Here is a 23500-nt window from a genome sequence, read left to right as displayed (position 1 = left end):
TTGATGCCGCAAGGAACACCAACTAGCATTATTCCAACGAATGTGGTATGATTGTCGGGTGGGTGCTAAGAATCGGACGAAGGCACGGGATATTATCTTCAACCATTACTTATGTAAGTAATGCTATTGCAGATCATCTGTGATTTACTTGTGATTTACAGTAATGGAGTACAAATTATACTTGTGTGACAGAATCCTCTCGATTCCCTCGTATATTGGTTGCCCCCGCCTGTCGAACGATAGATATTGATCAAAAACGATAAAATTCGTCGTGTTTGGTGCACAGCCACCGAGCCCAGGCACCCGAGTACTTAGGCGCCTCAAGGCTTCCTTTACACTCTCTGTCTTAAGGCACTCTCGTTGGCAAAGCTTCGGTTTTCGTATCTGTGCATTGACAGCTTGGTAGGTTATACACATTCCCCCGTTGACTTCTGCTGATGTTGGCCACAGTGTCAGCGCCCGCCCATCTGTATAATTTTTTATCTACGAACTCGTCAGTGCCGACCAGTGAGACCAGTGGGCCCCGGTGTTCCTCTGGGCATACCCCAAGTCGCGCAACGTCTCATAGAGTAGCTAAGCGCCCAGCTCCTGATGTGCTCAAGTATTCATCTGCCACCATTCTTGTCCCCTAGTCCGGCAACAATGGAAGAAGGGAATCAAGGCGGCAATCCAACACTCTTCGGACATCTTCAGACGGAGTTCCAATCCGCTGCAAGAGCAGATCAACCGTATCAGTGCAGCACCGATGAATATCGTAAATCATACTCTGGACATAGCGCTCGTCTTCCCTATAGAGCACATGAATGCATTAATTTTAGCGACGTTGATATGTTCGAGAAGGCCCAGGAATTTTACAGGGAACACGCCAACGACAATATTACCTCTGTAATGGTTACAAAAGCTTTGGCATTGATACTGCTCGTCGTCCCTCTCCTGCCTCTCAGCCTCCTAGTGCTCGTTTGGTCATCCTTCGTCTTACTCATCGTATGTCACTTTCACACCCATCCTCCATGCTTTTTCAATTTGCCATTTGGCGTATAGGATGCGTTTTCACAGCCAGAGGCGAGGCACAAACTAGAATTCATCTTCCCAGTTTATAGAGTTGCCTTGAACATGAGCATATGGATTGTATATGTTCCCTCGATTAAGCTCGCCGGCCGAGGAGGGCTTTCAGGTCTAATGCTGCCTAGCTTATCACCTGGGTTCCAGCATCTCCAAGTAAACCCTGTTTCTAAAGCTTGAAACCGATACTAAATGTGCTGTTTCGTATTAGGCTGATACGGAAAATAAGGGAAACGAATTGATAAAGAGACGGGAAGATGCTTACTCAAAATTGAAGACTCTGGTACGTCCCTCATCTGAGCGATTCTGGGAAAACCTCAATGGAGCCCCTGTTTCTGCTCCTTCAATGAAGCTGGCACGAGCGTCCCAGGAAGAGGACGCTGCATTAGAAAAGGTCTATAATGTAACGATTAATTCCCCGAGGGAGGTGCGTAATCGTCGTTCCTATCATTTAAGCGCGCACTCAGTGTGTCTTCAGGAATTTCGTAAAGCTTTTGAGGATTGGAAAGCCTGCGAGACCAACCGGAAGTTTATCGATAACAGAGTGAGTCGTTTTGTGGGATAAGTTTCCCATATTGACTCTGCTTCTGCATTGCTGTCAGGTCAATGAAGTCAAATTAGAGATTAAAGAGATACGCGAGCTCGCCAAAACACAAGCATGCATGCAAAATACCGGATATAAAGGCGAGCATCAATTCGTAACTCGTAGCTTCTTGATGCTCAGTGTTGTTTTCCTGTAGGCATTGCGGATTGGGCGAAGGTGAAACTGCACGTGCCAAGTCGATGGATCCATCTGAATGCAATGATCTAGGACGCATGGAATGCTTACGACAATCTCATCACGGCAATGACTGCTGTGTGTGGTCTCGGTGCTGGTTTAAGTTACACATCAATGACCTCGTAAGCCCATCCTTACTGCCAGGTAGCCCTTCTCTGACGTCCAACGTAGGGCATCGCGTGGCAATGTCTCATATATGTGCTATAGCTTCGCTTTATTCACCATTGGGCTCATGCTCACCTCCACGGTCCAAGGACTTCTAACGTGGTGCTCGCGGCTCCATGATTACCCATTCACTACCCCCTACATATGGGAGATCATCATTGCAGTGGGCGTCTACGGGGCCTTGGGATCTGTAGTTGCTGCTATGTTGTGGTTGATGGTCTCAATCCAGGTGCTGGATTATCCTATAGGGTCATTCCCACATGGTGCCGCTGGTGAGGATGCGCCACTTGTCTTCACTATCCCACCACAACCTGTGGCATACGCAACATACGGTGTAAGCAGGCTCTAACGCTATGGCTTCCAATGATTTGAGCTGATCACATGAATATATAGCTTTTCGGAGCGGGAATCCTTGTCACTTTGGTAATATTTCTCCTTTTCTGTTCGGCAAATGGATACAGGACGCTCGTCTGGCGGAGGTCCGAAGAACGCAAACGTGTTGCTGCAGACATCAAGACTCTACAAGACTATGACCCTGCGCAAGCCCCAAGTGTACCTCACCGTGGCGGAGTCCTCTTCTCTGCTAGAGCCATTGTGACAGCACCTTCAATGGCCCAGCAACCCAATAATACGGCACCTCCGCCTTAAAACCCTCTTTCTATTTTGGCTGGAATATTTCCATGGATATCCCTAATCGCACTGCTTGCAATACTCTCTTTCAACCTAGTCATTTGTTGTGCATGATGTAATAAGGATTATTAGTACATGTGGCTCCCTAATAGAGGATGGTAGTCTTTACGTCGTCAGTAATTGCCGACTCCAATACAACCGGAAGCCCCGTCAGCGCTGCACGAAAGCTTAATTGGGGGTGTCTCTGCTCCTTATTCAAGCAAAGGTAATGGAAGCACCCGAATGAAAGGTTAGACTTCCTCCCCGCGACTATCAGGATGGCTGGCTCTCAAACGCTTTCTGCTTGCTACTAGCTCTTTTGGAAGTATAGTATTCAAGACCCTTGTCTCATTCGACGGTTAGCGGTCAAAATCGGTTAGCCCGACATCGCAAGTTTATTAACCTCACTCACGGGTGTTTTCATTTGAGTAATTTTCCAGATGCTTAAACGGCTGTATCCCTCTCGCCAATCGCTTGGCAGTGATCTTGGTCGTTTTTGTACCGGAATCATTACTCTCAAGCAACGACTGCCCATTCTATCCGTCTTGGAGACGTATTATTAGAATATCAACTTTGTTTACATCGGGAAGTTGTGTGGCGGTTATTCGTTGCGGTCATTCTGGGGCGCTTTGAGGCGTTTTGCCCTTCTTATTCAACTTAAAACTCCCTTTGTACGACGACAGGAATGTCGCATATATAAGGGAGGAATTCTTAGACTTTTCTCCCTCAGATCTCTTATACGAGTCTGAGGTGAGAACCATCTTATATCTTCTACCTATAACTCATGTATAATTCTTGTCGCAGTCTCACGCGACATAGGTATTTACAATCTTAGATCTCTTATACGAGTCTGAGTCTCACGCGACATAGACTAAGTCCAATACGTATTTCATCTATGCAATGGACCATGAATTTCTGCTACTTTTCGGCTCGGTCCAAGTACACCACGAATTTGTAAACCCTACTTTGATGTCTTGAGGTAATATCCAAATACTATCAAGGTTGCTTTGCAACTATGACCTTGCTTGGATCTGTTGGTCACTGTAGCTGGCTCAGAGGCTGGTAACCTGCCTATAGCTGGGACCAGGCGACGTTGTTATCTGCACAGCAGGTCATTCGTGTCTCATAATCACCCTTTTTCTGGCGCTTTTGCCGATCGCATATCAGACCGGGGCTCAAACTGAATTGTCGTCTCAAGATGGAAAGCATCTGTCGGCAGGTATATTGGCAGGGGTGCATTATGTAAACATCACTGCAGCAGAAGAGCAATCTAACAATAAGAGTCCACCATAGGTTACACAAAAGAAACAACCATATGGCTTCGAATGTGTACCGAAGAAAGTGAGGGCGGTCTCCATCATGACTTGTCAATCCAACACTCCCCCTCAAGTTGTGGCGTGGAAACACAATTTCAAAATAGCTGATCCATGCTCAACCAGACGTACATGACCTTCAGAGGGCAGCACAAGCCTGCTTTATTTCTTCAACCATTTCTCGGAATTTCAGCTCTCCCTCTTCCTCCAGAATGTCATACTCCCAGCGCTCCCGTGGTGCAGTGTTGGTCCCATATGTAGGGCCAGGGGAAATGGCCCGCGGTTGGACAGGCTGGCCAGAACGTTTGGTGAAGAAGCAGAGCTTCGTTCCCATCGCATGGACGGCAAATAGAACAGGGATGGGGCAATCATCTGCCAGTGTCGGTGGGGCATCAGTTTCCAACCGGTTTAGTTAAGAGTATATCCCAACGAACCGATCAAATCGATAATGCGATCCCGAATTTCTTTATCAGCGGCTTTGCGGTTGGAAGGGTAACGAAGGTGGCTGGGTGGGTTTAGCCCCAGTATGATGACAGGTTTATCTTCAAACAGAACCTCAAACAAGGTGAGGAAGTCGGCTGACTCATGCGAAGCGGGCAGCGGAGGAATAACCATAAACAAGGAGTCCGCCGGAAACAGAGAGTAAAGAAGTTTATTATAAGGCCCATGGAAGTCAGCCTTGGAGGGGTTGGCAGGGACCTTTTCAAATTGACGCTTGACGGGGACCGACCAAGGCATCGTTTCTAGGAGTGGATGTGTGTGATGGTCAACAACGTGCATGATTTATATAAGACTCACCTGAATATCCGCTCCGGAAGGATGCTCATAGACTGTGTCACCTGCCAAGGAAAGAATACACAGGACCAGGGGCGAGAAGTGGGAAAGTGGGGCCACGCCAGGATTTGTAGTCCGGGGATCGGGCTTCATGCAATAAACTCACCCCGTTCTGCCGACCAGGTGAGAGCGATGTGCCCGGATCCATTTTGGGGGACCCGTACATTCAGCACCTCCTTTATTCCATCAAGTCCAAGCCTCAATGTAGTACACTTGGGTTATCTTCGGGGAACGATACATTGGCGCCTTCGATGAGCGCCATGTTGTACCAGGGCTTGTCAAGGTTCGGCGGAACGCGTGTAACAAACAATCCACTATCGATGCTGCGGCTAGAGCTCAAATGGCGAATAGTTATCGTACATATCTCGGACCCATTCCTTCCTAATAGATAGGATTTTTTGCTTTTAAAAATTGGCTTATGCGTTCATTGCGGTGTTCAATGTAGGTTTGACGGGCCACCCTGACCTTTCTCAACAATGACTGGGTGGAACAAGATGAAACTCGGGTGGTGAGTATTTCGGTCCCTTTTTTTTCGAATCGACAGGATTTTCAATTTAGGCCGCACATTACGGGTGCTGGTCACATCGTGAGGTTGCACTTCAGCAGAAACCCAGTGATTCGTTCTCCTTTACGTGTCGAAGACCTCATGACTTGCGTCTCTATATCCAAGAAATCGTAGACGCACGAACCCAACCCGACCGTTCCCTCTTTTCTTCATTGTTGCTACCCGGTTCCTCATGGTTGACACACCGTGCCAAATTCACGGGCTACGCCTTCGTAACCACCATGCCAGAAGTAAGAAACGGACGTCTTTACGGTGAGCTTCTCATTGGTCAGTGGTGGTCGTTCTTTACCAATAAGCTTCACTTGCAGCTTAGACAGCGGAAGAGCGTGTCTAAGCAGGCTGTACCCAGGGGTTTAGGTTCTATTCGCATTATCTCTGGCGTATGGGCTGAGTACATCTCATTGTGCACTATGAAGTCAGCCAAACCAAACAAAGTCCTCCAGCCTTTTCGCCTTGGTAGCCAGTTGCTCCTCTGATCTTGTCCAAAAGAAGAATTTCATGGAAGCAGAGATGTATAACGCGACTATAAGAATGAAACCTAAGAGTTAATATAGGTGTCAATTGCACACTAATACGCAGGTTCCGTACCGCATACGTGGTGTACGAGGCCATCAGCGAAAAAGTGACCACTGGCGATGTGTAGAGTCGGAGTCATGTAATTAAATATGATGGTTACGGCAAGGAGATTTCCCAGAGTCGTGGACCCTGGAGCGGGTAGTTCGCTCGGTGACACGGCGTCGGACGCGAGCCGCGCGAAGGTCCAGATTAGACCCTCCATGCTGGGTGTGTGGGAGGCTCCAATCAAGGCAAGAGCTACTAGCTAGTAAAGAGCCCAGGATCTGACCTTCTGACATGATACAAGCCAAAACTTCGTGGACAAATCTTAGTTCAGGGGGTTGGGAGCCAGCTGAGACTTTCTAGGTCGGTGTGTTCATTGCACAGTCCTAATACTAATCCCGATGTGTTCGAGTCGTGCACTAGACTGTCAATCACTCGCAGGGAATGTGAGCAACAGCAGTCAAGTTTGCCGTAATATGCTGAACTCCGGATTCGGGATCAGAGAGTTTCGAGGGAGGATGGTATGGGAAAAGCAGCGATCATCGAACCAGCCAGATTCGGGTATGAGTCTTCGAGATCAGGTGTGCGTAAGCACACCAAATTGGTGAATGACCAAAAACCTACCCGCGATATAATTCTGCATTTCCAGCCAGAGAAATGGGTTAACAATACCAAGGAGGGCTGAAAAAAAGCCACTGTAAGGACGTTGCACGGGGATTGAATAAGGCGGGACGACCCAATTGCGGCCATGACAGGGCTCCAGTACGAGGTGTGTCCCAAGCCAGGCGCTGACGTCCATGCGAACCAGAACAATGAAATGGGAAAGTTCCATACACTGGAAAACCAAGCCATTTCAGTCGAGAAGCTCTGGAGGTCGACCGTATGTAGGGGCCCGCACACGGCTAGGGAGCCCAAAAAACGAGACTCTGGACGAATTTTCCCGCCGTTCTTCTTGCGACCCCGTCTGACAAGCCGGCACGAACAAGACGAACGAGATCACCCCACTGGTTATTCAAATAGGTAAGTGTCTGTCATTGCTTATGAGACTGACGCGGCTGCGAAGTTCAAGAATGTGAGGCTGCCGCCCATATCTATGTCCTCATTCGGAATTGAAAATTACGAATGAACATATAGGACAACCCGTAGCTGACGACGAACACGTCGAAATAGACCGTCGAGATACAATAACAGTAGACCATAACTGAAGCCTATATGTACATCGACCATCAGCTAATTCTTGGCTGTTTGGAAATGCACAGAACCGATCGTTGTATAAGCCTAAGGAGAGGACGATGGGTTCAGTGATCATGATCTTAAGGGCCATAGTAAACGCGGAGATAGCGCCATCCAGAACGATCCTGCGCGACATGGGCAATTCCACTTCGACGCCATCCTTCTGTTTGCCCGTCCTGGGAATGACAACACCTGCAAGTGTCCTGGAAGTTTCACAATCCATATAAGTGACCATCAAGAAGAGAAGAGACGAAACAAATGCACTCGGGGAGCAGTGCCACGCCTGTAGCATATATAGCACCAATGGTAACATCAATCTGGCAGGGGTATCCCATTTGTGGATTCTCAGCGAACCGTTCACCAACCGGACCTCCAAGGGACGGCCCAACGCTCGTAGACAACCACAACAACCTGAGCCGCAATGATTCATTCTCAAAAATCAATTACCTACGAGCCATTCCTTGACCAGCAGCGGCGCCGTCACCAAACGAGTCGGCAATAGTGCCAGCAACATTACACAACGCTGCGGAACCAGTTAATCCAGCCAAGAACACAAAAAAGACGAGCATGGGAAGGCCAGTATGTGTGTTTTATCTATAGTCTCTGCCATTCTTTCTGAGTGTGAGCCACAGATCATAAAAGTGGTCAATGCATCAACACTCCTTTGGCTAGTCTCCTGTCAATGTACGCAGCACCAACATAGAGCCATTTGCGGCACCAGGTATCGGACAATGGCCCAAGGACCAGGTGACCAGCCTCTTAGACCGACGGCAGTTCTGACCTGTGTCGAGCCAGGGGGGATCGAGTTTAACTCTATACACCAGGGGAACATCTTTGAGTGCTATTGTTTGTGTCGAGGGCCATTTTGTTTGTTTTTGTTTACTGTTGCAGAAAATGCCTCACAATCAATGTTCGGCGCCTTCAACAGTTCCCCCTGCTCGCAAAGCTGCTGAAACGCGTTCATGTTTCAGCTCATCTTGTAGAGGAAGGTAGATATTGACATCCAGCCCGCCAGTTTTAACTGCTATGTGGATTATCTTTGGTGCCCCTGCCTCGCGTCTGTTTGGGCGATGGTCTTCAGGATACTTATCATCCAATTATCTGGCCCCCGGAACTATCGGTGATGCACAGTTCTGGTGCTCGAACTGACGTATCGAGCATTAACCGTCGCATCCCTGTGTCCTTCGTCCTAACATCGGCGTTATAGATGAGGCTGACTTGACTTCACCATTCAGTCATCATTCACGGTCATGGGCAGACCAGACCCGCTCAGGAGTAATGAGAAGGGCCTCGAAACAAGGAATGGGACGCGTTTCGGTGCGGCTTCGAGGATTCAAAAGTGCACCCCAGCCATTCCTTGCCCCATCTCGTAGTGATCCACTAGGGAATCAGCAGCGCGTCACCGTACTGTGCCTCAGTGCTAACCAACCATTCAGCTGAGCGTCCGCCACTTCCGCGAATGACGCCGGGTCAAGGGGTTCTTTTCCTGATTTCCTTCAGCGTGATGGGAGGATCATTCGATGAAATGAGAGATGGCACGCTCGTCAACCTCATGTCTCCTTGTGTAGGCTGCACCCTTAGCGTCCTAGCACACGTCCTTCTGAGAGTCAAGAGCAAGTCCGGGCCCAGGTCCTCAATTCTAGATCCCACATACATGGCGCGCTCTGGGATCGTTCAGTCAGGGGGCCCATAGGATTCCAGACTCATCTGCCCAGATATCCCAGAGCCGCCATTAATCCCACCCATGCTCTCATAAGGATCTCCCCATTAGGGCAAAGGCGTGGGACCGGTTATCCAGTGAATTTTTCGCGCCGTCTCGTGAGATTCTCTCCTCGAGTCGTGCTCCTCAGACATTCCTTTCCATGTCCCCCTATGTACGATAGTGCTCAGGTGAACAGCGTCGGGCGGGACTGATTGCCTTGCTCGTTCTGGAAGGCTCAAAGCAACGGAATGAGGCAGGGCTTGGATCACCAAGCCCAGTTAAATCCTTGCTGCTCTTTTGTACTGGCTTCAGTATGTACGTTCCCAACGTTGAGGATAGTTGGGGTAGGGATGGCTTCAAGAGGAGGGGTCATCCTTCAAATTTTTGCTGAAAGGAGAGGAGCAGTCCTGAGTTCAACCGATAATTCCGGAGTACGGCATTGCCATGCGGCTGGAGAACGACCCGCTCAAATCGTATTGGAAACTGGTAAGTAAACAATTCGGTAGGACACATGGACATATCTCTGTCGCTCCACTTTTGCGCTGTATTGGCTGAGTTTTGGGGTGTTGGATTATTTAAAAGTTCTAGACGAACGAGATACCTACTCTTAAAGACCGGAGAGCGCAAGACCAGCACATCCCTCTACGGGAAAGGATTCCAGAAGCGATCTATGCCAGGCATCGCCCTGAAATCCCCGTACCCGCCTCTTCACGAAGGACTGCCCAAGTACTTTGTCCTGATGGACCGTCAAACTACCCTTTCCGACCCCCCTTCGGAGGTGCACTTGCACTTGCATACCCTGAACCAAATCGAACGTTGGAAACTGTACGAGTCTGGAGGGGTCCGCTCGCCGCAACCGAATTTCAAAGAATCTGTTTTTTGATTCATTCACCAACGTTTTCTCAATCACATCCTTCCCCCCCACTTATTTCATCCGTTGACTGAAACGCTCCATGGAGTTCGATATACCTTGATAGACAGCCAGGCCTTATCATGCGTTTGAAATCGCTTTCGCTTCTTTTCAATATAATTCCACTCGTTTTTGACCTCGGACCAGTGCCCGAAATTTTTCTTTTTTAAGGCTTTGGTTGTTTCCGGTGCCATGCACGGGTGCTGTCCGCCTGGTCAGCCTCATGGCAACTTAGATTGATTCGCAGAGGGATACGGTACGGCGATGATCATATTCAAGGAAAGCAACAGCCCCGCTGGTAGGGATGGATCCCCGAGTACGGGTAACTTTGTATGTCTTCGAAACGGGACTCGCAGCTGTCACAGAAGACGAACAATGATGATGCATCCATGGAAGTGACAAGGGGAAGGGTCGCCATTCATTCCCCTATAGGATGAACAAAGGGCCCAGGTGATTCATCGGATATCTTTCGTTAAGCAAGGGCTGTGAGCATACATGCATGATATAGAAATTGTTTGAATCCAACAATTTCCTCGAGGCTTAATATTCAAGGGCGGTTACACGTCCACCAAGAAAAACGGGGTCATAAACGGATTCAAAAAGCGCCCCAAAACGTGCATCTTGGTTCGGACGGATTCCCATCAGGCCGGTTTTTTACACTGGAAATTGATATTATAATTGTTAATTACCTTGCCCCCCAAAGGCTGGGCGAGGTCCGAGCTAATATGTAAGAGGCGTTCGAAAATGAGATCACTTGACGGTTAGTCATCTATGATGACCGACGCGAGGATCTGCAAGACACATCGATTCACAAGCACACTTGCGTGTTGCTGGTGGAAATACTCTTTGGGGAAAGGCGAAATGCCTCATGCTTCGCTTATGCTTAGCGATGCAGTGCATCCTGGAAAAAAAGAGGGTAAATAGGACGGTGAACCCGAGGACCAGCAGCCTAAGTGGGGACGTGCGAGGCCTAAGATTGACCCTCTGATCCGCTGTCCGCAAGATTTAGTAACCCTATTCATCGGCACGAAGGAAAGGCTCGATGAGCGCTGCCCGCGCCTTTGTCAACGACAACGCGACGCACATGTGGAATATCATGCACCGATTAATTCCGCTATGCATGATCAAGGCCGTGGGAATTGGTGGGATCAGCGCGCTAGTTGAACAAACGTTGTCATGTTTCAGTGACTCTATGCCAAGTTGTACAAGATTGGTGTGTCGTACATCGTGAAATTGACTGAATACAGGGTTGGGGGGAAGGGAAAGCAGAGATAACGCAAGATGGAAGCGAGAACGATTCTGGTTGCGAGGCAAAAAAAGAGGGAAAATGCGCCAGGAGGCCGCCACGCGACTGGTGCTCCTCATTGTATCGGGACGGCCCCCCGGGAAGCAGCCAGCTGAAAGAAACTGAATCCAAAATGGTATATATCAAGATAAAAAGCAGAACAGAAACAGAAACAGAAAAAAAAAAACACGAATCGAATGTGGCGACAACAACAACAACAGAGTGCGTGAAGGAGGCGTGAACGGTTGCCAGGGAATAATAGGCAAACCTAGACATTTGGGGCCCATTACCCAGTCCTGCTGGAAGGAGTGACGTGTGAATGATCGGGCGACGCGATGATGGCATGGGATGAAACGAAGGGTATAGGGGAATGATTAGGCATAAAAGAGGATTGTAGGTGAGGGCGAATGTATTATTTTTTTGTTGCTACTTGTTGCCTAGCAGTTCGTGAGGAACTCGTGCAGCGTTCCACGATTCGCGGTATCCTTCACTGGTACTACACCGAAGTCAGAGACGAAAGCGTCAAGGTGGGGAGGGACTTACGGTCCACGAGACTGGGATAACTCCTTCGTCTAATCCTTGACTTGCCAGCTTCTTGAAAACAGCGGGAGACATATCTGCAAGCAGCAGGACATAAGATTAAAGGGTGACGGAGGACATTGAGATATGACACCCACCTAATGAGCCAGAACCGCAGCCTGGGCATTCGTCGACAACCTTAGCTTTCGTGGTCTTCTTATTCTTGGTGTTCTTTATATGAACCCACTAGAACATACACGACGAAAGTGAGTGACATGGCGGAGTGGGGGGAGTGTAGAAAACTGACCTTGCCACAGTGCTTCCCTCCATTCCAGATCTTGGCTGAAATGGCGATAATTGGCGAATTATTCCCATCCGTCTGCCGCAAGATAAGCATTGAGAAACATGCAAATTATCATACTAAAAGCAAAACCCACTCCTCCACAGGCGCCTAAACCAGGATAGAACCATGTGCCTTGACCGGTGTGGGTGTTGCGTTTCTCAGTGTCAGCAACTTCAGAAGTTGAGAGTTCAGCAAGGGGCTCCCGCTCGAGCAGGTCGCCTTCAACCATTTCCGGTCTTGCAACTGGTGCCGAGAGTACGGGAGAAAGCAGCGCGGCGAAGAAGAGAAAGAAGATCGAGAGCATGCGGGAGGTGTGCATCGTGCGAGTTGAGGCGTCAAAGACTGAGGATGCAAATGCTAAGAAAGTGGAAGCGAAAGAGAGCGCACAAGAGTACTGATCCACAGTCTGGAGACGGGAAGAGCAACTGGTTGAAAGAGCGTCTTTTATACAGAAGTGAGGGTGTCAAAGAAATTGGGGGTGCAAAAGACAATGGAAAGGCGGAGAGGACACGATTTCGTCAGGGTTGACATAGAAATAGGGTGACTGAGATGAAAAAAGAGGTGGTAGCACCGCCCATGGGAGGCAGGGTAACTAGGGAGATTCAAAGGTTGATTTTGAGGGTGGTGGCCGAAGCATGGCATGGGTTTCGGATTTTGCCGGACAGGCGGTGTGGTGGCTCCTCCCCAAACCTGAAAAATTCATTCAGATCAGGGAATGAGTGGCTGCCGAATTGGCAACGAACAAATTTTGATTGGTTGAATTGCAGAGGTAGCATGTGACTTGACTTTTGAGGCCATGCTGGAAAAAAATCAGGTGAACAAAAAAACCATCACGATTTGGTGATGAAGCTGACCGGCAGCCACCAGTTGATGGGAGCCTTGCCTTGCTCGCCTCGCCTCGCCGACAGCCGCAAGTAACGGTCTCGGCAGTCCAAGCTCCACAATATGGATACCTTCAACCCTTACTGATCCATTTCGGTACAGGACGGAACAAGCGAAGTTGCAACGGCTTGCACAACCGGCTTCTCAAAAAAAAAACCAGATGGTTTTGCGGCTCCCGTTCACATTTTCCTGCCTCAATAACGATGATCCATTCAATCGCTGCCGAAATTCGAGGGTGGTAATGCGCTTGTCACTCGCCTGACATTTAATCCACCTTCTAGGATAACCACTTGCCAGGATGGGAGAGCGACCTCCCCACGCACTCGAATGCTGCCGTAACACTAACTAGGCGCTCGTGAGACTCGGCGATGAGAAAGGCCCTTGTTCCCTCGATAAGCTAGTAGTCAATGTCCAAGCTGTCGATATATAATTGCTCAGAAGCTACAAGGACGACAACCCCCGGAGGATCAATGATGAAGACATCCATTTTATGCAATTGACTCGAATGGAATTACGTTGCGGGCGTGAAGTTGGTTATCCCTGAAGACCGCTCGCGAGGCTTTTGGGCGTGTATGGTGGTAGAAGCACGTGGGGTCTTGGCCACAAGCGCCTTGGTGGGTTATAAGATCACCACAAATGTTCGGTGCCTGGCCAAGAGTGATGACGCCATATAAAAGGGGGGAGTTTTGCAAAATAGGGTAAACAATTCAAATGACAAGATAATCGCCTCGGGAATTCGGTTCGAATCAGGTGAGAGAAATCCCATGGAAATGCTAAGGCGTGAGTCCAGTCATGAGTTCCAACTCTGTATCTCCTCACAGAATCTGTGAAGGGATACACGTGAGCGCACTGAGCACCAGTACTAGTGCAATCTCATCACGCCGTGCAAGCCCATTTACTGATACCGGGTGCCGAGTTACCTAGAACCGTTCGATTTCGTTATGCTGCGGATTAAGCCCGAATAAGCCAGAATAAGGTGTACTCGTGGAAAGTGTTCCTACTTCCAATGTTCAGAAGCCACTAGGGTGTTAGGAATTATGAATGTCAGATTGGGAAAGAAGTACGTTTATCCAGAACCAAAAGATCGAGTACAAGAAGGGGAAGAAATGAGTGCAACACTTGCACCTCTCAGCCTGGCATGTGGCGCTAAAGGCACTCCTGGCATTCGGAAGGGCCAATCAATTTTCCGATACGAACGTTAGAAGTGCGCGGAGATAACATCTCCCCATGGCATACCGAGCGCAACCTGAGGGTATAGAAGACGCGACGGGTCTTCCGAAGAACCGCACCTAAAAATTCGCAGATCTGTGTCTGAGAACGGGAAGACAGCGATTCCCAAATCCGAAACTTATTGATGGTCGATCCGTTGCAGAACGACCGCTTCCCATAAACCAAACAGCATGAGACAGAGAGGATTTCAAGACAAACTATTGCGCGTTGAGCATGAAAACTCGCTAATGGCGCTCCAAGGCTCTCGACGACACGACGGTGATCGATTGATCACGTGTGTCGTTGTTCGTTGACTAAGACTATTATTGGATCAACCACGAATGCACACGACGCCCGCATGCTGGCGGCATCCTCAACCAGCGAACTCCTCAATGCTCACGCGTCGCTCAAGGAGAAAGTGTTGAATGCACGAAAGGAACACCAGAAGATTCTTTCCCGATTTCCTTCCCCGCCTCCAGCATTTGCTGGAATTCCCCAACAAATCGACTTTGAAGAGGAAATGGAAGCGCCGTCAGAGCGCTTAGAAAATGAGTCAATGCAGGACTCGGCAGAATCGGGTGGGCGGGTACTGAGAGATGATCTTCCTCCTGAAAAACGCGAAAGAGCGCTCAGGTACCAGAATTATTCGCCCGAGGAAGAGACGATTCGGAACGATTACTCCCAACGATATGTAGATGGTGGCGAATGGCCGCAGAACTGGGTGCTGGGGGCCGAACCAGAGCGTCGATTCGAAGAGTGAGTTGTTTGTATGCGTTACAACAATCTTTTTCTCTATATATCTGTCTGATCATCCACCAGGTATCCCAAACAGCAACGCTTACTAAGGCTCAAGCAGCAGCAAGTGGCGGCCCACGCCCATGAGCCATGCTACCTTCCGCTCTCCCTAATATCAACTTTGATTCCCTCAAAATTCGATGTAATTCTCGTCGACCCACCCTTCTCCTCGACGTTTACCTGGGATACGCTACTCGACACCGACCAATTTCCAATTCCATTACTAGCTGCTGAGCCGAGTTTTATTTTCCTATGGGTTGGAAGGGGAGCCGGAGATGGATTGGAGAGGGGGAGATATGCGCTTGGGAAGTGGGGTTACCGCCGTTGCGAGGACGTCGTTTGGATCAAGACAAACAAGACCTCGAATGCTGGCTCTGGGGTACGCAATTCTCATGTTTATCACCATAGCCTCTGACTGCAACAACCCCCCACTCTTACGCAAAGACAGACCCTCCGACGACCTCCTTGTTCACTCGTACAAAGCAACATTGCCTAATTGGCATCAAGGGGACTGTCAGGCGTTCGACTGACAGTTGGTTCGTTCATTGTAACGTCGGTGAGTGTTTGGCTCGTTCTTCAATTTTTTACCGTCGTGCTTCAACTCCTTTCACAAACGTCAGATACCGATGTCATGATCTGGGAGGGTGATCCAACGGGTATGTCACAGTGTACTCGCTCTAATGTATGATCAACACAATATGAGAATTTATTTCCAGATCCAACGCGGAAGCCTCCAGAGACGTACACCCTTATTGAGAATTTCTGCCTGGGGCTTCGGCGACTGGAACTTTTTGGGAAGCTTACCCCTACCACGAGCAGTCCCACGAAAAGTAGGGAAGGGCGGGATCTTCAATCTCACTCGTTCAGACCAGGATGGGTTACTGTTCTCATGGATGAGATCCCCGATGAAGACATTGAAATGGATGTTGAGTTGCCCGTTCCCACAAACCAAAGCGATGTGATCTATGACAATGATGGGATGCAAATTGGTGCAATACGTTCATTAAATTAGCCTCCATTTACCTGATTCTCTTCTCTTTCTCTTTCTTCCAAGGGTTTCCTAATTCCTCACGAGCAAAGGTCCGGCGCTGGAATAAGGAATGGTGGGAGGACGCAGTGCGTGGCGAAGGCGGGGGTAGCGTCGTCCCGAACACGCCTGGTGGGTCATTGCGCACTTGGCGATTATCCCTGCTTATCCCTACTGATTCTTCCCTCCAAGAAATCGAGGCTCTTCGCCCGAAGTCTCCGAACCGAGGTCAATCGACTAATCGGCACTCACAGCAATTCGGGGCTCCTCCGCCTGCGGGCTTCGCCATGGGAGGCATAATGGGCGATATGCAGGTCGGGATGGGTGTGGGAATGGGTATGGGTATGAACCCGCCTATGGGAATGGGCTCACCTTTCCCACCTGTAGTGGGTGGAGGGATGAATATCAACATGAGAATGAATACGCCATCGTTTACCTCACTTCGGCCAACCCCAAGCCGAGCGATGGGCGGCCAAGGTCAGATGACTCCTTATCACCTCAATCCTCCTCCCCGATTCCAACAACCTCAGCCGTCACCGCCACATTTCAATCAACCTTCAATGACGCCTAGCTTTAATGCTGCTGACGGTTTCATGCCACCCCAGCCTTGGGGTCATGCTTCCCCCATGGCAATGCCAGGAGGCGGAGGGATGTTTCCGATGGGTAACATTGGGGCAAATCCCGGGATCGCTATGGGCATGGGTGCTATGGGCCCCTTTGGAGGTGGCGGTGGCAATTTGAATATGGGAATGAACCAACCTGGTCCAATGACCGGTGGGCCGATGAGCATGGGCATGAATATGGGTGCCGGAATGCCTGCCGGTGGCCCAGGATCCTTGTTTGCAGGGGGAGCACCAATGGGTGTTAATCCCCTAGGGATGGGTATGGGGATAATGGATCCTAATTCTGGAATGGGACTGAACATGCCCATGAACATGGGCATGAATATACCGTTAGGCATGAACACCATGCCCATCGCTCTCTCTCCAAATCGTGTGCCTGGATCCGCCCACCCACGGCATCAGCCTTTTGGCGGTGTTACTGGAGGCATGCAACATCAGCAACCACAGCAGCAGCAACAACAACAACACCAATATCGTACTCCCAATCAGGGACCGACAGGAACGGCGATGAGACGCGGAGGGCAACAAGGGACGCATATGGGTCCCGGTATGGCCATGAGGGACGAAACTATGATGACGGCAACTCCAATGCAACAAACCACATACCCGTTCCACATGTCAGGACATCATTCTCATTCTGGTGGGGCGAGTGGTTCAGGTGAATGAGTAGTAATCCAAGGGGTTCTCTTCTTCGCTTTGGATCTGTGTTCATTAGCCGTCGAGCCAAGTGCAAAAAATGAGCCGCTTCGGTGCATTAGTAAAGTCAATACACTGTGCGGGTCAGGTATGCAAGGCTTCTGATGTTCCTTTCCCTTATAATCGCCGGTGACCCAACTCGTCTTCCTTTTTCAACTGTGAACCCCAAACGTGCCGCCGCAACCCCTCGTAACCCTCCGTCTCTTTTCGTCACTTCCTCGGTTTCCACAACACTCAAACAACAATGCGCAAAGTGCCAGGGCCAACGATCTTTGCTGATCTTTCTTCCTGGCTCCACTCTTCCCTAATGCTATGCGACTTTCAATCATTTTTTTTTGTTGCGACCTCTCCGATCCCATCCTCCATCGGTCTCCGACAGCCCCATCTCCGCCACAGGGACGATTTCATTTCAATCAATCAATAGTTTCACTTGCACTACTTACAACGCCCAGCATTGGACATTTTCGCACGCCACACATCCACAGAACAATCCAAACTAAAAAAATCTCTGTAAGACCTTGTAAAAAGACGTACACGAGAATCTATCATAACTCCCGAATGACAATATGTTGACACTCCATTCGCACTAAGAACACGACGAGATGAGCACTTGGACAGGACAACTGCATTGGCTTTGTAATACTACAGGGAACGTTTGCTTTTTTTTTTTCATTCGCGGACCGATTGCCACGGCTTGCAATTGTTCGTTGTTCATAACCGGTCTACTGTATGATCTAATATCTAGCGGGAAACCCCTGAAGCGAACCTTGGACAACATAGAAGCCCCAGAAATTAAGAGAAGAGGAGGAAGGTTTCTTTTGAGTAAGGATAGGAGGAAGAAAGGTAACGAAAATTGGAAATGAACTGTAAGAAGGATCACAAAGGTAAAAAGGTAAAACTTGCGTAATTGCGATCGCCGCGTCATCCGACTGGAACCTGATCCGACTTGATGTCTGACTGAAACTACAGCCCCCGATTCCAACGAAGAAACCCCATCCCGGCTGCGCAGCCTGTCCAACCAACTCCATCACACATCCTTCCTGAATACCTCCAACCCAACCGCATCCTTCTCACCTTCACCTCCCTCTCCATACAAATGCCTCTTCACATACTCATTCCTAAACATCCCTTCCGGATCAACTTCCTTCACAACGTTCAAGAACTCTCCAAACATCGGATAAAGTTGATGCAAATCGACCGGACTAAAATCGTGTGTCTTAGCCCAATGTGGACGACCACCGTGCGAACGCATGATGAATGAGAAGTGAGCGAAGAGTTGAGCGTGTTCCATTGGAAGAGCATATGGTCTTTCAATAATGGTAGTTTTTTTTTTTTTTTCAAGAACCCAACCAACCAACCATCAGCAATCATTATTTCAACACACGGAAAAAAGGCAAAGAGCGAACAAACTCACTTGTAAACGATGATCCCAATCCAACAGTTTTCCCTCCCAAACCCAGGACTTAACCAAATATCTTCAGCTTCGCTACATCTCACCTCGATAGGGAAATGAGGTCTCAGTCCACCTTTCTTCGAGTGTTCTTCATCTAACCACTTCTTCACGTCTCGAAGACAAGAAGTGGCGTTCGAGAGTGGGATCGAATACTCGATCGTGTATTGAGGGAAGAGGCAATCGACGTTGAAGATTTTGTGCGATACGTCGAAGAGGGTGATTGTTGGGTGGGTAGGGGAGGGATGAATATGGTCACGATGATGGTCAGAATCGGTCTTGATGGTATGACCATTGGTGATCCCATTAGTACGTGGGTGAGTGAAAGGAGAAGACCTCGACGACGAAACGCTTTTCCCAGGTCTCCACCTCCACCTCCACAACGAACCGATCCCGATTGTCAAAATGGCCTTCAGTCCGACGCCAAGTGACCTCCTGAAAAAGGCCTCGCTGGAATAAAACAACCCCGCGTAATAATTTACCTCGGGGAAGTGCCTCCCCACAAAGTACGAAAATTGGAGGACCGAGTGCCCTAGGAACGTGTCCCAGAACCAAGTTTCTAGAACCCTCGAGAGGGTACGGGGCGAGAGGGAATGGAGCCACGTAAAGGAGGATGAGGGAGGGAGAGGGAGAGGGAGAGGGTCGTATGTCCGATTGGACCTCGACAGACAGACGCGGTTAGACTGAGGATACCACCATATCCTCACATGTTCTGCGCTAGCCATCACCTCTTCCAATCCTCCTTTCTTGACTTCCCCATGAGCGTGGGAAACTCCATTACCGATCCCATTCCCATTTGCAACACCGTTCACGTCCTTCGCCGCCACCGTCACTCCTTCAAAAGCCTCAAACGAAATCAACTCTCTGACCTCCCTCAATCTAAACGCCTTCTCTACCTTCAACGTTACCCTCACCACAACTCCCGTCGTTCCCAATCCGCAGAGCGTCGCCATGAACAGCCTCTCATTGTTTTCCCCCTTTAACTCACCTTTCTTACACCGAACCTTCTTTCCCGACGCCAAAATGACGTCCACGTCCAAAACTTGACTCGCCACGCTCCCAAATGAAATCCCACTCCCGTGGGTACCACTCGAGACACAGCCACCAAGACTTTGTTCCGAGATAGATCCAACGTTGGACATGGCCAGGTCGTATCGCGAAAGGTGCGCATGTACGGATGTTAGAGAGATTCCTGGTTGGGCTGTTATCGTGCAATTGGAAGGATCTACCTGTTTTTTTTTTTTTTGTTTTTTGGAAAGAAAAAAAAAGAGGTGCGTGAGTCGCCATGCACAGGTATCCAGTGAGTGTGGCGTTTGCGTGAAGCAAGGAAAATAAAAATAACAAGAAAATAAACAGGTGGCGAAGTAGCAAAATTCGCCCAGAAAAAAGGAAGAAACAAACAAAAACGAAACAGAAGCAGGCGAACACATCATCCCGAGCGTCCGTGCGACAAACAATTTTAGTCCGAACGGTGCACACCGCACGGCACACCGCACAAAACAAACGGAGCAACCACACGATGCATATGTCGCATCATTTGATGAGATCATTGATCCCGGCGAGTGACGGACGTCCAATGACGCCGATAAATATAAAAAAAAAAGAATAAAATAAAATGCCAAAAAGGGGGAGAGGAAACGGCAGAGAGAGAGTATTGAAGATCGGTTACAAACAAACAAACAAACAAACAGGCGTTTTTTTTTACAAAGTAAGTAACCACGCGAAGGGTTTCGATCAAGTAAGAAGAGTATACGCGAGTTATACATCATAATTCATCAGGCAGGGGCATCATGATTTTTTTTTTCCCGGGAATATTCGTGCCATCAGTTCAGAGGCGGAGCCCGCGATATTGTAGCATCAGCGGGAGTTGGCAGAGTGCAAGGATAGCATAGCATTGAGGGAAAAAAAACCATGAGAGAGAGATAAAAAAAAGAAAGCGCGGGTGTTGACAACAGCCGATCGAGGAGGGGCAATTCAATTCCGGTGTTGAAACCACATATTTTCAGAGATCCGCAGCATAGCAGAGGCAATGATTAATGAAGCATCCCCCCCCCCAAGTCCCAATCAAGGGTGAAGGTGGACGTTGGAGAAAGGGAATTAATTCGGAAGATTGATAAAGGGAATAACCGGACCCCCGTCGGGTTGATACCCCCGTCGGTCGATCACGAGTTTGTCGAGGGGAGATGTCGGGGTTTACGCGGCGGGTTGGGGCGGGAGCGTTCGGAGCCGATGTCGATCGTCAAGTAAAGGTATTAAGAAAAAGAAAAGAAAGAAGAGAAGATGCCGAGGGGGGTTGGTGGCAAGAGGGTGAAGTGCGAAGAGCAGACGTGGGAATAAGTGGGTGCATTATATGAAATTGTTATTGTCGTTGTTGTCGTTGTTGTTGTTGCCGGAGTTTCCAGTCGGTACGAAAAGTTCCGAGTTAGGGTTGGATGTGGGTGGGTGAAACCGGAAAGAAGGTAGTTCCGATTGGCATTGGCATTGGAGGGTGCGTGGGCGGCGATGGGTGGCGATGGGCGCCGCGTGTGCGTTGTAAGGGTATGGGAAGAAGATGATAAGGAAAGAAAGAAAGATAGGAGCGCATTGGTCAGCATGGCTGTTTTTCGACCACGAGGATGGGATATTAAAAAAAAAAGAAAAAAACACACAGATGCACACACGCACGTCGTACAAATGAGATCGAAAGAACAACCCACCTCGATAACCTTATCCAACTTATCCATTCTAATCATAAAGCCTTTGGTACAAGCCAGATCACTGGGTGAATGACCCGATGCAACAGCTCTGACCACTTGCTTTTCCAATCTCGCCAATTGTAAAACCAAGGGGATTTGATCTTCTGATGTGGGTAAGAAGACGGAGGAAGGTTTACAAGTGAACGAGCGACCCCAATTTGTGAATGTGGAAAGGGAAGAGGAAGATGGGATGGTGATTGGAAGGAGAAGCGCCCTGAGGGATCGAACAGCCGCTGGCGTAGGGTCTGGCAGCTCAGGTGTGGTCATTGTTAGTGTTGAGTAAGTCGAGCGTAGTGGTCAGATAGACGATAACGAGATGTGTGCAGGGAGTGCTGAAAGGGGAGAAGCAGAAAGATGTGGAAGGAGGGGGGGGCGTATACCTTCAATTATGGGTTAATTATAGTCCCAGTATGGATGCCCTTTGGAATTCTTTGCTGAACCCTGAGGGACCCAAAGCCCATCCGGAAGGGATAACAGCAAAATAATTCCCCTGGCGTCTTAAGTAAAACCTGAGCCACCGGCTATATAGTGAACAAGATCAAGATGTCGACAGAGTGAGAGCTTAGATGGTTGAACCGAAAAATCCAGAGCTTTTGATCCCAAAGTCATCATTAATATTCCTTCTTGCGAATGAGGAGGAACAAACACGCATAAACAGTAGCGCTTGGGGGTTGGCTGCTGAAAGATATATATATATATATATGTATGTCAGAAAAATCACAAATGTAAATCGATCCGCTCTTCATCATTCTGGTTCAACATATGCATTTTTAATAACCCAAATAATTTACAGTTATCAAGTATGTACTTATACTAACAGTCGGAGTCACCCTTCTACATCGGTCAACTCGAGATGTTCGGATATCGGCAAATCGGAATTCAATCAAGTAAGTAAGTCCCCCGCAGTAATTGTTCCGAACACGTGAATCAGTCTTCGGCGCTTTGTTCATCCAACCCCCCCCCCTTTGCCTGGCGATGGGATTTTACTTACAGTGAATATGCATACACGATTCCTCCGATCTTTTGATGTACCGTACGTACGTTGGACCAATGTTTATTATTGTTGATACTCTCGCATCGGAAACTTCGTTACATAATAAGCCCGAGCATGAGTGCGTGCGCGTCGACGAAACAAGGATGGGGACAAAAGAAGATTTCCCCACTTCCGTAACGCGCGACTTCCTCTCTCCCCTCTCTGACCCTCGCGCGCCTGATTCATTATATATCCATGCAATCATCCCGGCGCAAGTACTGTCGGTACGGCGATTTCCGGGGGGGGGGGGACACGCAATCGGTCGAGTTCGTGCCATCATACGTTTGTTTCTTGGCTGCTTGCGTCTCGTGAACAATTAGTACTGGGTCGGTCCGGAAGAGAGGCTTTTTTGCAGACTGGGCTTAACTACTTATATTGAGTAAGTATGTAATTCTCCACAAGTCCAGATCATGCAGGCGTCATGCCAACTCGAGATTATATACACAAGTAAAGGTCCAGGAGGAATGAAGAGAAAGAGAAAGAGAAAGAGTACCCCGGCGTTTTAAAATGGACCTAAAATGTGGTTAGTTAGTAAGTACTCCTGTTCGATCAAATTGTTGAAGCACGTATTCGGTGCATGCACGTTTACCCGTTCGTCACTAACTCACCACTTACTACACCCATCTCATACCTCATCTCACATACCCAAGACTAATGTCCCACATCATCCGATCATTGGACTTCCAAGTCCATCAAGCCAGAAGCTCATGCCAACGTCGTCATTCGAAACCATTCGACTGGGGGGGGGGGATTCCTTCGACCGAGATCTTCCCGATACACTTGAATTAAAGACTAGAGACGTGAATATTGATTCTGGATTTGTAAATGCTGCACTGTTACTTGTTAGTTTAATATGTAGTAGCGGATTCTTACACCGCTGGCACAACTGCTCGTCCAAATCGAGCGAACCACGTGACCAATGACCGACGCCTCCCACTCCGTATCCGGATGTGCCGCCTTCATGTCCGACCGTTTTTGATCCGCTAGGAATCAGTGCCCCTTTGGCGGGCGACGACAAATTCCTCTTGGACGAAGAGATGGCGGTGTAGGGGAGGGAGATAAAAGGCAAGCCAGTTTTCGAGCTGCTGCCCAAATTCCCCCTCCCACTCCCAGT

At 48.9% G+C, this 23500-nt stretch overlaps 9 protein-coding genes across 9 annotated transcripts; 5 read left to right on the top strand and 4 right to left on the bottom strand.

Moving 5' to 3' along the window:
• The first annotated feature begins 289 nt into the window (after window positions 1–289).
• EI90DRAFT_3055977 (uncharacterized protein) lies at window positions 290–2807 on the top strand. Its single transcript, XM_039060196.1, has 12 exons — window positions 290–402; window positions 451–569; window positions 633–984; window positions 1042–1218; window positions 1274–1345; window positions 1415–1489; window positions 1541–1606; window positions 1665–1746; window positions 1803–1822; window positions 1874–1962; window positions 2012–2339; window positions 2399–2807. Exons 3-12 carry the CDS (start codon window positions 643–645, stop codon window positions 2651–2653), a joined length of 1506 nt encoding a protein of 501 aa, XP_038916496.1. The 5' UTR covers window positions 290–402; window positions 451–569; window positions 633–642; the 3' UTR covers window positions 2654–2807.
• A 1319-nt stretch (window positions 2808–4126) lies between these two features.
• Window positions 4127–4725, bottom strand: EI90DRAFT_3145515 (uncharacterized protein; the record flags this gene model as incomplete). The annotated part of the gene is made up of 2 exons (XM_039065301.1): window positions 4127–4359; window positions 4422–4725. The coding sequence occupies 2 exons, from the start codon at window positions 4723–4725 to the stop codon at window positions 4127–4129; spliced, it is 537 nt and encodes a 178-aa protein (XP_038916495.1).
• A 1869-nt stretch (window positions 4726–6594) lies between these two features.
• EI90DRAFT_3289185 (uncharacterized protein) lies at window positions 6595–7746 on the bottom strand (the record flags this gene model as incomplete). Its single annotated transcript, XM_039067153.1, has 6 exons — window positions 6595–6625; window positions 6682–6948; window positions 6996–7035; window positions 7163–7380; window positions 7442–7588; window positions 7625–7746. 5 exons carry the CDS (start codon window positions 7744–7746, stop codon window positions 6798–6800), a joined length of 678 nt encoding a protein of 225 aa, XP_038916494.1. The 3' UTR covers window positions 6595–6625; window positions 6682–6797.
• Window positions 7747–8999: 1253 nt separating this feature from the next.
• Window positions 9000–9949, top strand: EI90DRAFT_903834 (uncharacterized protein). The gene is made up of 3 exons (XM_039068217.1): window positions 9000–9365; window positions 9462–9488; window positions 9589–9949. Exons 1-3 carry the CDS (start codon window positions 9128–9130, stop codon window positions 9822–9824), a joined length of 501 nt encoding a protein of 166 aa, XP_038916493.1. The 5' UTR covers window positions 9000–9127; the 3' UTR covers window positions 9825–9949.
• A 1612-nt stretch (window positions 9950–11561) lies between these two features.
• Window positions 11562–12255, bottom strand: EI90DRAFT_3123045 (uncharacterized protein; the record flags this gene model as incomplete). Its single annotated transcript, XM_039063559.1, has 5 exons — window positions 11562–11570; window positions 11618–11691; window positions 11752–11839; window positions 11901–11972; window positions 12031–12255. 5 exons carry the CDS (start codon window positions 12253–12255, stop codon window positions 11562–11564), a joined length of 468 nt encoding a protein of 155 aa, XP_038916492.1.
• A 2328-nt stretch (window positions 12256–14583) lies between these two features.
• EI90DRAFT_2919172 (MT-A70-domain-containing protein) lies at window positions 14584–15834 on the top strand (the record flags this gene model as incomplete). The annotated part of the gene is made up of 5 exons (XM_039054694.1): window positions 14584–14783; window positions 14847–15201; window positions 15267–15378; window positions 15443–15478; window positions 15539–15834. 5 exons carry the CDS (start codon window positions 14584–14586, stop codon window positions 15832–15834), a joined length of 999 nt encoding a protein of 332 aa, XP_038916491.1.
• On the top strand, window positions 15760–17540 carry EI90DRAFT_903950 (uncharacterized protein). The gene is made up of 2 exons (XM_039068218.1): window positions 15760–17144; window positions 17333–17540. Exon 1 carries the CDS (start codon window positions 16137–16139, stop codon window positions 17136–17138), a length of 1002 nt encoding a protein of 333 aa, XP_038916490.1. The 5' UTR covers window positions 15760–16136; the 3' UTR covers window positions 17139–17144; window positions 17333–17540.
• Window positions 17541–17721: 181 nt separating this feature from the next.
• On the bottom strand, window positions 17722–21437 carry EI90DRAFT_3055942 (D-arabinono-1,4-lactone oxidase-domain-containing protein). The gene is made up of 3 exons (XM_039060195.1): window positions 21315–21437; window positions 18583–19847; window positions 17722–18475 (listed from the first exon to the last, which is right to left on the bottom strand). The coding sequence occupies exons 1-3, from the start codon at window positions 21348–21350 to the stop codon at window positions 18196–18198; spliced, it is 1581 nt and encodes a 526-aa protein (XP_038916489.1). The 5' UTR covers window positions 21351–21437; the 3' UTR covers window positions 17722–18195.
• Window positions 21438–22465: 1028 nt separating this feature from the next.
• On the top strand, window positions 22466–22737 carry EI90DRAFT_3055941 (uncharacterized protein). Its single transcript, XM_039060194.1, has one exon. It carries the CDS (start codon window positions 22491–22493, stop codon window positions 22704–22706), a length of 216 nt encoding a protein of 71 aa, XP_038916488.1. The 5' UTR covers window positions 22466–22490; the 3' UTR covers window positions 22707–22737.
• The last annotated feature ends 763 nt before the right edge of the window (window positions 22738–23500 follow it).

Source organism: Cantharellus anzutake, assembly GCF_015039405.1.
Source record: "Cantharellus anzutake strain C23 chromosome Unknown EI90scaffold_21, whole genome shotgun sequence".
In the NCBI taxonomy this organism is placed as follows: domain Eukaryota; kingdom Fungi; phylum Basidiomycota; class Agaricomycetes; order Cantharellales; family Hydnaceae; genus Cantharellus; species Cantharellus anzutake.
The sequence above is the reverse complement of the archived record's forward strand: the minus strand, read 5'-3'. Positions and strand labels throughout refer to the sequence as shown.